Source organism: Anneissia japonica, unplaced genomic scaffold (genome assembly GCF_011630105.1).
Source record: "Anneissia japonica isolate Jap-2015-1 unplaced genomic scaffold, ASM1163010v1 scaffold142_len1259957_cov175, whole genome shotgun sequence".
NCBI classification, from domain to species: Eukaryota; Metazoa; Echinodermata; class Crinoidea; order Comatulida; family Comatulidae; genus Anneissia; species Anneissia japonica.
Genome location: NW_022684560.1, coordinates 759,320 through 775,289, shown reverse-complemented (window position 1 = coordinate 775,289; position 15,970 = coordinate 759,320). Strand labels below are relative to the sequence as shown.

The following is a 15,970-nucleotide window of genomic DNA, read 5'->3' as shown; positions in this document are numbered from 1 at the left end:
TTTGGGGGTGGGGGTGGGGAAGTGTGGTTTGGTTATCAGAGAGGGATGTGTTTGAAATTGGGGTTAGGCCAAATCATACAACACCTTCTGAATACAGACCTCCTCCAAAATGATGCTTAGTTCTGTCATGGAGGTATTATTGAGAAGGAGATCACTCGAAAAAGCTACGCGCACGCAGCGCTATGCAAATGAACCAAGATCAAAGCTGCCGCAGCGCGTGAAGAACGTTTGCGCGATGCCTTTGAAGTCCCATGTGTTCCCCGCCATCAAATTTTCAGCAGGCATAGTTTACCAAAAAATTTAACATGGCGAAATGGAGAGCACCTTCTCTTTTCGATGCGCACTACATACAGTCAATCACTATGGCTGCGCAATCGTTTCCATTTTGAAGCTGACGCATTTATCTCTCATAAAATATCAAACATATTAATTTTTTCAACCAAAAAAAGTTTCGAATTTAATGGAACATTTACATGACCTTTAAAAGTATAGCATATTTCAACTTCAATTTCCATAAATTGGCCAAAATTCGCTAATTCTAATTTTAACAGATATTAATTAATAAATGATTGAGGATTATAATAAACTAAGTCATTTTAGGGTTAACTATTCGAAAAATCAATCCAAAATCTGAGTATTTTTCAGTTTTACGCTCACTTAGCTTTATAGTCGAACTAATCAATATTTAGACAAAATTATAATGAACACAGAAATAATTTTAACATGAATATTTTACAGAATCCGTTCCTGAAATATACAAATAACATCATATTAAAAGTCCGAAAAAATCTAATCAGTGGAACACTGTCCATTATAAAGATATTTAATGGGTTAAAATCAAACGCTTTATTGCACAACTGCTCTGCTGGAAGCGTATAAATGCATGTTGTTGCTAACGAAAAAAAAAAGTGAATTATAGGGTAATACGCCCGCGCGCGATGCAAAAGTGGGGAACACATGGGTTTGTCGCATCAAAGGGAACTGTTGCCGAGTGATCTCCTTCTCAATAATACCTCCATGGTTCCGTACACATCATCCCTTACACTCTCAAGCAGTTTATTGGTTTCAACGTAACTGAATTTCCCAGTTGTGCTTCTCAAGTTACAGTAATTATGACAAATGTATCAGAATGAAGAGATTACACAGCACTGCAATCCACCCTTGATGACCTCAACAAATTTGAAAGCCGAAAATGCTGCAGGACTGTTACTGCTGCAGTAACTGCAACCAAAATGCAGTAACTGTACACTCGGCCGCATTAACCACACCTCACTAAGGTAGCCGCAACAGCTTTGGTAGGTTGTTAACGTTACAAGCACAACCACTGTAATAACAATATTTGTAGGAACTTCACCTACTGTTTATTGGATTTCTCAAAATCAGTATATTTTAAATGGGTTCTTTTATTTTAAATACAATAGATGATAGGTGTACCATTACTTGAACTGTGCTATGCATTAACCATATTATTCAGAAACTTGCTTAATTGCTTTAGAGGAATGTGCTTTTAAATACTCAAGCGAAATTGTTTAAATCAAGTGCTTTTACTTCGAACATCATTTACAACATCATATCATCTACACATAATTGCACTTAATCTTAATTTAAATATATTCCAATATTTTGAAAACCAGTATACCCCAGTTGACAGCAGCCAACATCACCATGCACTAGTCTATATCAGTGTACATATGTTTAGATTAGAAGAAATCACAGTGTACAAATTAAAATTAGTGCACAGATGTAAGGCTATGCATATGTAGACACCAGCGATAGGTCAACATTACTATGCACCAGTGTACATAAATCAGAGGACACAAGAATCTGTGTTCATAGGTCTACACCAGTTACTGGTCATTAGTGCATGCTTGTGAAAATTACTCTATAATATACATCAGTGTAGTTAAAGAGCCAGCCGGGAGGCAGGGTTATAAATACACCATGTAATAGGCTATGTCCCCTTCCTATTGGGTTAATTTTTTGGCATAATACATTCTAAAAGTATTCAGAACAGCTTTTAAAGTGGTACAAAATTTCCCACTTTCTCTACTGCCAGGAGTGACTTGGGCCTGGTGGTCCCACTGTAGACTGTAAGAAGACTGTGAGAACCCTGATTTCCCCCTGAATATATATGCTAGAACTACATTGGAAAAGGTGTACGTGTGTATAGACATGGTGTACTGTATTCAATCACGTAAATATACAATGAATAGGATGGATGGGGCTGTGACAATACATAGACCATTATGCTATGTATGATACAAATCCCATACAAATTAATTAAAGAAATATATGTTTCAGTCATACACACTAAGATAATAGATACTTATGATAAACAATATATTAATAATATTCTTTGAGGAAGACATGTTGTTCACAGTTAAACTTGAAAGTATTACAAATTTGTAAATAAACATAAATTAATTAACAGAATAAGTTGAAATAATATGAATACATGAGATAATCATGTAAGGATACTAATATCCTTATTAGGTTACATTTTAAAACTGATACACTACACGATTACTAAAAAATATGATATGATAACAAATTGCTATGTTTGAAAGTAATTTTAAAGAAAATGAAAAAAAAGTTTGCAATCTGTAATATAATAACCTCTCTATATCAGAGTTTTGAAATTCAAGCTAACAGCCTAGATTAGATACATAGATCAATTATTTAATGCATTTTCATGTTTTCCAATTCTGAAATAAAAATATTTAACAACTCTGCCCAATTATGAACCCTTAAATCTGTATAGAAAATGACAGCCTTGTGTGCATATTTAATTACTAAAACCAAAGCTGCCCAAACTTATTGTTTTTGTTTTATGTCACTGTTCAATTCAATATTTGATATTCCATTAATTGTGACAGCTCTGGCAAAACCCCGCCATTTGCCGCAATTTATAATAAAGTACTCAAAAGATTTGAGATGAGAATTTTGAAAATTTTTAGGTTTTTGCATTTTGTAAAAGCAGATACACTGAAGAACATTTCTGCAAAATATCAATCACTAAATTTAACTGAAAAGTTTATTAAGTTTATTTTTGAAAATACAAATTTTGACAATAAACTATTGATTTTGGAATATTTGGAAGCTGTTTTCTCAAAACCTACATGGCTGATATCCAATGAAGTAAATACTCATAACTTTGCTAATATTCAACCAATTCCCATCAAATAAACACTGTTTTAAGTACGAATTCATGCAGAATCTAAAAACACTGAAGACTCAATTTAGGATTGTATTCTACAAATGGCCGGTTTTGCCAGCTCTGGTCACAATTATGCCATGAATTTCATATCAGAATAATGAATAGATATATAATGTAACTTATTTTATTGTATTTTATTTTATTAAATTTTGGCTAAGCACAAAAGTACAACAGATATCTATTCTATATATGACTTTAATAATGTGGTCCTCATACTATAACACCATCAAAATTGCATTTAAACAAATGTTATTCATGAACATTATCAGTTTGCATAACTTTGTGAAATGTTAATAGAACCTTTGAAAGCTGGAGCATCCCATATATACATAACTCCAGTTTTACATTTTTCAGACACATATTACTTGAAACTGGATTTAGCCACAAAACCCTTGAACACACAAGTACTATTATAGTGCTTACTGCAGGAGTCCCAAGTTGGAAAAGTAATTTCTGGGAGATTTGTTCATGGGGGGACCCCCTACTGGATCAGCCCCTGTTGTTTAAACAAGCTTTCTTAGCACATCTAAATTTATTTTGATGAGTATGGTGATACCAATCGACACTGACTTCCGTGAGCCAAATAGTAAGAAACGTGTAATACAGTATTAAAAACATGCATATTTAATGTATTTGCAAGAAATGGGCTATTTTCCAGGTGATTTTTTCCCGGTTGTGATATAGTGTGGGAGGCCATAGAGATAATCCGGAAGACTCCTGCTGCTTGCCGGAGACTTGGGCCCCTATTATATCAAAGAGTAGAGAATTGCAAAAAAAGGTCCGACTGCCCTGATTTTGTATGCACGCAATGAAACGTATGCACGAAAAAAAGTACTACAATGAGATAGGGGGCGCTCTATTCAAATATGAATAGTTTGAAAGTCGAACAAGCATTCTATACATGCAGCACAAAATTGATACGAATGCCTTTTACGTTCTTTTGAAGGACGCCCTCTAGTTATAATAGTGGTAGTACTTTTTGAGATAGGATTGCATTCCAACGAAAGCCCGAGAGTCAGACCACTTGCAGTTCTATACTCTTTGCTTATATATATTTCATTATTAATCTTACTGTCAAGAATGAATCCAGCATTTTAAATGATTAAGGGAATGCACAAAGTGCCATAGCCACCATTTTGGGATCGGGAAGTATAATTGAAATTGGCAACATCGAGAGTCGATCGCTTCAGGATCCATACTGCCTACCTACATTGTGAAGTGTCGTGTATAATCATATTCTATGGTAGGAATCACTGCTTGAACAAACTTTAAGAAAATCAAAAGATATCTAGAAATTCAATGTTAAGGATTATATGAAAATATTGTGATTTAAATTTATTTTCTTTATTTTATCAAACTAAGGCTGAATTGCACCATATAATCAACAGATATAATGCAAGATCATTCCATGCTAACTCAACAAATGCATTACTCCATGGGTCATATATTTTTTTTTCACTGTACACTTGCATATAATCATGAGAAAAGGAAAACCTGAAATTTTGAGTTAGTAATTCTCGTTTGTTTTCCCATAGTGGCAACATGAATTGGCTATAGTGGAAAATGTATTTAGTAAAGATGACACTTTGACATCAATTATAATAATAAAAATAAAATAATAACAACAATAACACCACTAATAACAATTAAAAAAAATGATGACAATGGCAATAACAGCAGAAATTATTATATGTAATAATTATAAAGCCTTTTATCATGGGAAGGTTTGTGTTTGAGCATGGGGATTGACCTTTTTGAGCATGGAATTGACCTTTTCACTAAGCCCCGCCCCTTGGACATTGTTGCTAAGGTCCCACAAAATGACAGTGTAAAAACAACGCAGACATGCAAGTTTGTGGGGCAACATGTGAGCTTGCGAGTCACACGTATACCTTGCTCTGATTGGCCAGTTGTTAAGTTTGATTGACACTTCAGAAAGATCCATTAATTAATGTATCTTTAATAATGCTTATGAGTATTTGCTTACATGGGGTTTTGCTTAGTGAAAGACTAAAAAAAATCATAAAAACATTTTTCGAAATTAACTTGCCCATTTTGAAGTTACATAAAAGATATCAACTTGAACATAGAAATGAGTGTTTTTAAAAAATGTCTACCTATCAGTTTACAGCAAATAATAGAAACACTTCCAGTCATTGGAAGTTTTTTTATTATTTTTATTATAATTTGTTGGTTTAAAAATCAGGGTACACATTTTTTATATTCAATAATTTCTAAGTTAATAATATGTATGTTATTGCAAAAGGAGCAAGTTTATTTCAAACTCATTTTTTTTATGATTTTTGACATTAGCAAGGGACAATATATGTTTAAGTATACAGGGAAACCAGCATGTGAGATATACAATAAATATAAAAATATCAGAAGGATACAAATGAACTCCGAGCTCTCCTCCTCCGTCAGCTACAGTGTGAATAATCTTCTTCATCACATCTGCATGTCTGTGTCATACAAGACAAAACAAAGCATCAGCAAATGTTAAACAAATATTGTATAAATAATGTTTATGATTATTGAAATTGTGGGGGGTTGTTGTGTAATCTCACTTCTGCGTCAGTTTCAAGATGAATGAAGTACCAGTAAATGTTAAACAAATATCAATAATGTTAAGTTTATTGAATTGTACATAATACTGTACTACAAAAGTTTAAAACTAAAACATGTGGTCTGCACTTTTAAAATAACCTTTACTGGAAACCACAGGCTTCTGTTCATACAGTGAACTTTGCCTGGTGATCCAGTAAACTTTGATGTTAGATTAGTTATAAACTGTTCAGCAGACTTTACCTTAGAATACATGTTTGTGACAACAAACTGTATTTTATTCATTTATTTATTTGTATTAAATTTGGCAATTTACTTACATATTTTTTTGCTGAATATTTTAATGTTTGTTTTTCACTTCTTAAAGTGGCATTTATTATTGAATTTTATGTACAGAAACTAAATCTTAGTGAATTTTAATACTATAAAAAGCCCCATTTTATAATATTTAATGAATGTATTGTACGTGAATTGTTCTTGATTTTGCTACTGGCAATACAATCTCCTTTATTGTATTTATTGTAAGTTTATTTGTATTTTGAATATGTATTTAATACAGGGGTCTCGCCAGCTCTACTTAGCGTGGCGGAACTACCACGCTTGGGCAATACAACGAAATGACCGCCACGCTTTGGCAAAATAAGCCAAGACTGCACCACGCTTAAAATGATAAAACAAAATTTAGGCCTATTAATTGAATTTACATGGATTTCTGGGTATTCCAAAAAAAAAAAAAACGGTAATGCTAAACCTTCGCCTTTAGTGAAAGTTTTACTGACTACTAACAGTAATTAATCGTCGTAAATATCGTAAATATTTAGCCCCATTGCATCTTTGTGTATATATATATACAGTATATATAACAGATTCCATCTTGTAGGTACTAGTTTTGATGAATTGTTTCCGTTTCTTCATAATTTAAATGTGCATATATTGTTTGTATCGAGTAAATGAAATTTAAATTGTGGGACACGGGTTATACCGTCGTGTCCGACCGAAAATGTATCCACCCTTTAAAATTTTGCGCACCATCCTTTAAATTTTGAGGACATTTTCTGAAATTCCAACACTCTTGAAAAAAATCCTGGCAAGAGGGCTGTTAATATATTATGTGACACAATAACTGAAATAAATTTAATGCATATGCAGTTTCTTATTAGTTCTGATTATTTTTATGTCAGTTGGCTCCCTCATACCTGCATGGATGTACAGAACACATTGTCTGTGGTAAATGTGGATGAGTTTCCATGGTTACAGTTTTCTTGGCATGATCTTGACTGATATCTTCATACATTTGTTCGACTGTAAGTGGTTTACGATTCTAGAATATGTGAAAATAGGAAACATTATATTTAGTTTTACTCACTTTCAATTCAAAAACAATATTCTAAAAAATTGTGTCTTGTGGTAAAAGGCCAGATTGCATGCAACTTGAACAGGTTCCTATAATTCAATACATATACACTAAAATATAAAATGTCATAAACAAGTAAAAAAAAACAAGAGAAGGCAAAAAACAGACAAAAAACATACAGAAAACATATGGACTTTATATATTTACATACTGTATATTAAAGTGTTTATTCTGCAGGCTAAAATTTGAATTAGCTTATCCTTGAAGTGAGGGTTGGAGTGCAGCCTCATTAATCATCATGAAAATGCTTTGTAGATGAATTGGCATACTACAGGCTAAATAAACACTGCCTATTATTAATGGTAAATTTCAAAATCATTTGTGAGGCTGACAGATAATAATTAACCAATTCATAGCCAATCAGTGCAATGGACTTTTAAACAGTACTTTACCAATAACAATTTTGATATCAATAAGTTTGTTGTAACGACAGTGTAAAAAAATGTAATTATTTTTTGTTATTCAAAATTCAAAGAAATTGACAGTAATGTACTTTTTGTTTGCCTTTGTATGTTTTGAGGGTCCAAAATGACCTGCTCTGGGTGGATATACTACCATCACAAAATTACCATGTGGTTAGTACAATTCCACATTGACTATAAAGTGACATTTGTCTGTCACTTTAATTGTTTACCCATTGGGAAAAAGTAATTTATTGACCACAAACAGGGGCGGATCCAGAGATGTCAGAAACGGGGACTGATGCCCCCAAAAGGGGGTCTAATCAAGAAGATCACAATACCCTGGGGGCATTCCCTAGGGTAATAATTTCTGAGGCATTTTTTGTGATCAATAAATTCTTTTTCTTTCTCTTTTCTTCTTTATACTTTCCGAAATGGTGGGAGCCAAAGCCGGCTTGCCCCCCCCCCCCACCACCCTAAATCCACCCCTGATAGAAAAAGATCACTTTAATATCCAATACAGTACCTCATCATAACCATATAACCAAAGTCTTGGTGTTTGGTAATATTTGTCATAAGTGATGTTTAAGTCGTACGTCCTCGTCTGAAGAATACCATTATCATTGCCACCAATAGCGCCCTCACTAGATGCTGTATTACCACTTGCTGCATTCGCATCCAAAGTTGCCTTTAATTAAAGTTACATAAATCAATTAATAAGAGATAACACTAATCAGTTTTCACGGACTTTAAATCAGAAATTTGAGAGTTAAGCTGCATTCCAGTAGAGGGCACAGGGGAATGTGCCCCACATTTTGCCACTAATTAAAAAATTTCAATGCAAATCAATATTATGCATTGAAATAAGCGCTAATTACTTATGAAAATGTTGTGCCTCCCTGTTTAAAAAATTCTGGATCTGCTGCTGCCAAATTTACGAATCGGAAGGCTTACTGGACAGCTCAGAAAATTGAATCAGTATGTAAGAATAAGGATGCTGGCGTTTAGTGCATGGATACGCGGTTTGGATCTGATCTGAATGCAGCTTCAAATGAAACCATTAGGATTAGTATTATTATTTTAACTGCCGGAAAATTGGTGAGGACAACACTTGTCATGGTCATTTTCAATTTAAAGCTTAAAACAACTTTAAATATATTTTTCTTTTAGATTATTCCTCTTTTTCTCTTGCCCAATTAAGGATTATTTTACATGATGCAGGTAAACTTACATCATCGTCGTCATCTTCCAACTTTCCACTACCAACATATTCTGAAATAAATAATGATAATCATGGTTCTATAATTATGTTCATAATGACCAGTAGCATATCTAGGGATGTTCAAGTAGTTAAATATCACCTCACATCACCATATTTTGTTAGCTAGCGCCTCCCCCCCAGACCCCATATTTCAAGACTAGATACGCCACCAATAATGACCACTATGGGCGTCCAATGACCAATATAGTTGGAAGGTGCCACTTATACATCTAATTATATTTTGCTACACATGGTAATACCAAACACAAGATGACATCTGGGAATAATATTGATAATACAAAGTAAAAAAATCATGCAAATGTCCTGAATTTGTGGAAGACGGGTAACTTCTAGGGAGATATCTAACTGCTTGCTGGAGACTTGCGAACACCACCCCCTCCCAATACCATCTCATGTGACTGAAATGAGGGGAAACCATTTCCATATAGGTCTAGATATAATATAATAATACAGATAAATATGTATCCAATAATAGTATTATTTCGTGTTGAGTACATGCTGCTACAAAATAATGTAACATTTAGTATTTGTAAGTGCCTTTTTGTATCTTTTTCTGATAAAAAAAATACAAACTGGGGGGGGGGGGAGGAGGAGTGCCCTTAGTTCCCCTTCCTAAACCCACCCGTGTACACCATCATACATACCGTCCATATCTGCAGCCTCTTCATCATCGTCAAAGTCATCATCATTATTACTTTGAATCTCTGTGCTTGGTAAGGATGATGCAATTTCTTTTTGTTGTGGTTCCAAGTCTGATACAGGCATGGAAACGCCTGAAGCAAGTAATGTGTAATAATTCAAATCAATACAGTGTTGTGGTTCCAAGTCTGATACAGGCATGGAAACGCCTGAAGCAAGTAATGTGTAATAATTCAAATCAATACAGTGTTTTTTAAAATGCATTAACATTATTTTAGTTCTTTACATCCAAAATAAGCAGAAATGGAAAATTACAGAATGGAACTACAGACTTCACTGTTTGCAAACCATTAATTCAGGGGGTTCTCAACTATATCACAACAGGGGCCAAAATTGTTCATTGAATAAACTTGAAGGGCCAGGGCAAGCGGTGTACTTTAGCTCGTAGCGGCATCCAAGCTTCATAGAAGTGAGAACGAGCCGCTAGATGCTCAATGCCTAATACAGCTAGGGCATCTCGACCTAAGAAAGTTACCCTTGGACAAAAACTGGCATGTTAAAATTTCTTTTCTTTGCTGCAAAAGTTCATCCAATTTGATTGAATACATTGCTACGATTTGTGGGGCAATATACAGGCCTAGTCGGCAAAACAGAATCCAAAATTATCAAGGTTAGAAATCTATTCTCAAGCCTAAGGGAAAATATTATTTTCGGCTTGTTCTAGCAGGCTGCATAACACGCACTCGCAGGCTGGAGATGGCCGCAGGCCGCCAGTTGAGAACCCCTGCTTTAATTCCTCATCTTTCCAGCCTCTTAGGGAGCATCACTTACTATTTAGTTAATTTAACTTAGCAGATTCCTGTGCAACCAACGTATTCCTCTGGCCTGGTTCACCCAGCCGCCATTATCACCACCAAGAACTTTTATCATACTCTACCTGCATTGTGATGAGTATCCACCCAGCCACCATCACCATCATCTACCTCTATGATAGCTTCATAGTCTTCTTGGTATTCCATCTGTTTACATCGCTTATGGCAAGGCACTTGGGGAGGAAAACAAAATTATATTAATACTCTTTTAAGTAATGCAAAAGGCCTCAATGAGCTGAAAAAAGAGCTGGTACATACAGAAGCTAGATTTTCAGGAATCACATATGTTGTTTTAGTAGTCAACTGTTAGCTGTTCTTTCCAACAGTAGTTGCAGTTGTGCAGCTGCTGATGTATGGACACATAGCTTCGTCATATAAAATTTCCCATCCAATGTGGGGTGGTCTCACAGTTCGCCTCCAATTTGAGGGTCAGTTTTGTGTTCAAAGATTGAAGATCGTTTTAATTGGTACTTTGAAAAAGTGGTCTCACATATAGAGGGGTCTCAAATTGGAGGGTAAATTGTAAAAAGTCACAAGTAAAAATAAATTAAGGTTTCAGAACAAAATTTTGCAGGGACCGAAAAAAGCCACACCTTGTAGGAAAAGGATTGAATGTAACACTTATTTAAGGGCTATGGTTGGACAGTTTACATACAGTATGCATATTCATAATGATAATCTACATGTGTGATTTTTGACAAAGATCCCACAAAGACCCCAGATATCAGCAGTTGCGTAGTTTGATTTTCAGCAGGTTGTTTGCTTTACCATTATGCACACCTAAGGCAAGACCTTTTTTATACCTTGTTTCGCGAACTAATTTATTTAAAGAACGTCAGAGGAGGGTGGAGAAAAAAATAAATATAAAATTTTGTTTTCTTATTTGGCCAATAGTTTTTCCCAAAAATCCAGACGGAGGAGAAAATAAAAATTAAATTTTATTGGTGAACGTAATCAGTGTAGTAATGGGATAGTTAAATGTTTTATATTTATAAAATTAGGAAGAAATATACATATCCTATTTTTGGAGATTTCAAGGGAGCAGCGAACGTAATAAAAATGAAAGATAAAATTTTATTTTTTTCTGAAATTTCCATTCTTTTTGGCGGTGGGTGTGCTAATTGGCCTAAATTAAATTTTTATTTTTATTCAAAATCATCATTATTGGTGGGCGGCAGGTTTGCTAAACAAGGTATAAAAATACCTTGAAGCATGAATGTAATCTGTAAATTGACAAATTTTATTTAACCAAAAAAAAACAACAAATATTACTATATTATTATTTTAAATCATTATTTATTGGTTGCTTATAGTAAGTAGTTAATATGATAACAATTTATCAATTTTAATCTTACCATTTTTTGTGACGAGAAACTGTTTGTCTTTTGGTAAATATGGTTTAGATTTGCTTGGATCTCCCGCTGACCACTTCCATGTTGGACAGTGATGCACAATATGGTCTCCAGCTGCTTCAAACTCCTCTGGGGTCAAAACTCCTGTTTCTTTAAACTTTGACTCCTAGAACACAAAAGCAATGTTTAATACTTCACTTTAAATTATCCACCATTACCTTACTCAACAAAAAGCAGTTCTTCTATCTTTTCAGACCTCTCTGATTGTGGCATCGACCAGCTCGTACAGTAACTTCCTGCCCTCCTAAGGGTCACTTTGTGTCTGAGCTACTGGGTAAACTGGTACCAGCTACTCTCCTCTGTTTTATAGTCCTTATCCGAGAATACTTGTTGAACTACCAAAGCCATAGGCAAGCGTGCTGCTCGAAAAAGTGCTGATATTACTGTATGGCTGTAGGTTGCAGCATCCCTGTCAACCACCAGTCATTCAACTCGCCATACTGTAGTACAGTATGCTTGGCATTTAGAAAGTTGAACCATTCTTGGCTTTAAAAAATGTGACCAGTTTAACAATGACCTTTACATTTAACAGCAAATAATTTGAAAGTTCAAATATTATTATCATTAATAGTTTTCAAGGTTGCAATGCTATATAAAAAAAAAACATCCTACTAATGAATTTTCTAGTGATAAAAGTAAACAGACTGTATTAAATATTAATTTTGATGTTGCAGTCAGTTTTCATCAGGTTTCTATTAAACATTTATTGAATATTTTTATACAAAATTTAATATTGGTATGTTTCATATTGTGTTGTCAATATTTATTTCATTCTGGAAATCCCTAGGGAAGAAATTTCATGGTAATCTAACTGTAATATGATCGCAATGTTTTGTCAATTTTATAACATGCTTTTTTTTCTTCCATAATTTAATATTTTATAACATATCATTAGATAGCATGTGACAGTCTAGTGTAGACTATTCATAATCACAGAATAATGATGTTCAAATGTAAGAAAGAGTTACAGTTTTTAAATGTATTAAAATTTTAATTTAATTACTATTTATCTTTGCATGCGTTCTTCGTCGCGTCGCCTTTGCACGCTTGAGTAGCCGGCTTTAAAGAACCCATTGTATCTTTCGGAAGAGTAGGGAGTTACCCCTATGTTATGGTTCATTTCAGCCCTGTTGTTGTGGAATGATGTGAACATGTATCTACCATGAAGCGCCACTTTACGGCTGCTAGATAGTCATGGACCATGCCCATACGCAATTCAGCACAATGACGCTGCAAGTTATGGGTTATTCTCCTACCTTTACCTTTATCTTTCTTCCCCCGTCGAATTTTCCCGAGGAGTGTTGCCCCTCCCCCGACAAATCTTCAGACTTTTTCCTCCCAACTTTCACCCCATTACATCTTCTCATATATAATTTCAATTATACATTTTAATTTATAATACATTAAAATTTTTTAGGAAGTAGTTATTCCAATAATACTCAACAGTGCAAAAAGATAGCACTTGAAGGCTGATAGGTAAGAACCAATTCCTTCCCAGGCTCAATGTTTGTTTTTTTTTTGCCCATTTCATTCTTACAAATGTTCTCATTTCATATTTTCGCACACTTTTCAAACATTACATAAAATTATTATTTTACAGTGTGTAATATTGTATTAGGGTATTTCCATGTAAATTATTCCTCCATGGTATTACCATGGAGGAAAGTGCTTTCCTCCATGGATAAGATTTTAAATGGATTGCCAGATTCAGTTACTAGCTGTAGTTCTTCTTATTCATTTAAAAGTTCTCCTGTAAAAATTATTTTCTACAGTTCACTTGATGTTTTTGTTTATGATGATTTTATGGTAATTTGTTTTGTAGTTAAGTGGGTATTGTTGAGGGTTCTTCTCTGCGGGACCAACGTTTACGGAGTTTATTCACTTTCTGTTGGTCTGGCTACTTGGTTTTCCCTATAATAGTTATACAGTACTGTTGAATTGTGTGTTTGAACAAAGTTAAATAAATTAAAGTTGAAGTTGAATTTGTTGGTTTTCTATTTTTCAAAAATAAAAAACTCATTTGACATTTTACCTCAGCCTTAATTTGTTCTTGTTCAATTTCAGTCTCAGTGTTCTTATAAAATGTGTTCTTATAAAAAAAAGTATTGGTAATAGTAATACTAATAATTTAATATATGAATTCCTATTTCTTTTTATGCTAAAATATCAGTAATCCATGTTTTCAATAGTGTTATATCATAATTTAATGATAATAACGATAATAATAACAATAGTAATTAATAAAGAAAAAATTTAATAACCTTTTTTCTGTATGGATAGTATCATTAAATACCGGTAAGTTGAAATAAAAAGCATTTTAGTAAATTATAAAAAATAATTATGTAAAAATTAGCTTTGCAAGTTTTCACTTTCAGTAATTCATTTCATATATTATTTGAATAAATTTGCCACCTACATTTTGTATAAATATTGCATTATATGGCATTCAGTACATATACATCGTGGCCGAACCGGTCCTGCACCCCCAATCTGAAAATGGGCCCCGAAAGGTCTAGGCCTAGATTGTCTGGAAATGGGCCCGATCGTGCAGGAACCGATCGTCTGTTTACCCGGTTGGTTTACAAAAGGCCTAGCCTGTTGTACCACAGTTCAGCTAGTTCTACCTAGGCCTAGGCTACTGTAGCTAGGCTAGGCCTGGTGCACCTACCCTGCCTAGCTAGGCCTAAGCCCTACTAGTAGGAGGCCTACCTACCACCACTACCTGGCCTGGCCTACTCCTCTAGTCTAGCCAACCAAGCCAAGGGCCCAACTAGGCCTAGGTTTTAAATAGTTAAATAATTACCTTTAAAATTGGAGTTAGGAGTCCAGCAACACCAAGAGCGTGACCCTTGATATTGTTGATTACACTTTGCATTTTTATGGTGAAATATCGAATTGAGTGTACTGTATTCCCAATCAGAATCTAAAAAGTCCTTCTTCTTCTTCTTGACGAAGGTCAGTTATCCGGAAGTGAAAAGGTCAACAGAGGGAGAGAGGGAGCTCGGTTGTCACTTCTTAGGAGCGGTCACAACAGCGAGGTTCACTATGCATATTTATGAGCTACATTTTTCAACCGTGGCTTATGCATTATTCATAAGTGTTTAGCGAATTGAGGGGAATGTACAATAGCTGAGAAATAATAAACTATGATATATGTCATGTATTTGTGGCCTGTCGAACCCTGGTAGTAAGTTTGAAAATTTAAGGTAACGATTGAAATAGGAATTATCTTTAGTTTCATCAACCACTGGTGTTTCCTCTTGTCAAATTTTATAGTTTATACATACAATTGTCATTGTATATACTATATAGGCCTACATCAAGGAGGTATATTTTTATACCTCCTTGCCTACATACTGTATTGTATGTATGTATTTATTTATAACACCACAACATATTTAGTTTATTTTTTTTTTATTATTTTTTATTTTTTTATTTTTTTTTGTTTTGTTTGTTTGTTTGTTTTTTTTAGTTTTTTTAGTTTTGTTAACTTTCTCAGATTCCCAGTAAACGCAGACATTGGATTTCATTTTATTTTATTAAAGTACACCTATACTAGTTCACCTGAACATAAAAAAAACCCCAAAGCAATGTATCGTAACATAATAAAATAAGACATATTTGTTTTCCGGTGGCTATTCACATGCGTTGAGCCTTTGATCTTGCTTGGAATTGGCAATAATGAAAAGAACATTATAATATGAAAATATTTATATGGTATAAAATGATAATTTGGTTTACATTTAGATTTATGCATTAATAACGTAACAGGTAATACAAAAAAATATTTAAATGTTTGAATTTTATGAAACTGTAAAATAAAAGTAGAGTAAACGCATACTCGAATTGTATGTATTTGTGCAGGTACTCACACTAAGCATTGTACTTGCCCAAGCGGGCTTAGATAAATACCAAAGACCTCGTGGGACATAATTTATCGTGGTGGTGTTGGTGACTGGACATGAGTAGTGACTGGCCGTTGAAAAATATATAGCATTTCTAAAAGTCTGACAAGTGTAAATTATAATATAAATTATGTACGATTTTAGTCCGAAATACCCAGCATTTGTAACTTTTTATATAACCCAGGCCCTCTTGAACGATTCCAGAGTTTAATACCTTGTTGAATTAGGTCAAAGGATCAAAACCCCTTCCCCATTGATCCACC

At 34.0% G+C, this 15,970-nt stretch overlaps 1 protein-coding gene across 2 annotated transcripts; it reads right to left on the bottom strand.

The window, feature by feature from the left end:
• Positions 1 to 1,329: 1,329 nt before the first annotated feature.
• LOC117106670 (ubiquitin-like-conjugating enzyme ATG3) lies at positions 1,330 to 14,772 on the bottom strand. Of its 2 annotated transcripts, none has more exons than XM_033248073.1 (9): positions 14,606 to 14,772; positions 11,746 to 11,908; positions 10,456 to 10,563; positions 9,524 to 9,727; positions 8,829 to 8,869; positions 8,124 to 8,285; positions 6,979 to 7,103; positions 5,611 to 5,679; positions 1,330 to 4,505 (listed from the first exon to the last, which is right to left on the bottom strand). In XM_033248073.1, exons 1-9 carry the CDS (start codon positions 14,675 to 14,677, stop codon positions 4,424 to 4,426), a joined length of 1,026 nt encoding a protein of 341 aa, XP_033103964.1. In that variant the 5' UTR covers positions 14,678 to 14,772; the 3' UTR covers positions 1,330 to 4,423. The 2 variants fall into 2 exon arrangements, with proteins under 2 accessions (XP_033103964.1, XP_033103971.1); XM_033248080.1 differs by having other exon boundaries at positions 9,524 to 9,652.
• Between the last annotated feature and the right edge of the window lie 1,198 nt (positions 14,773 to 15,970).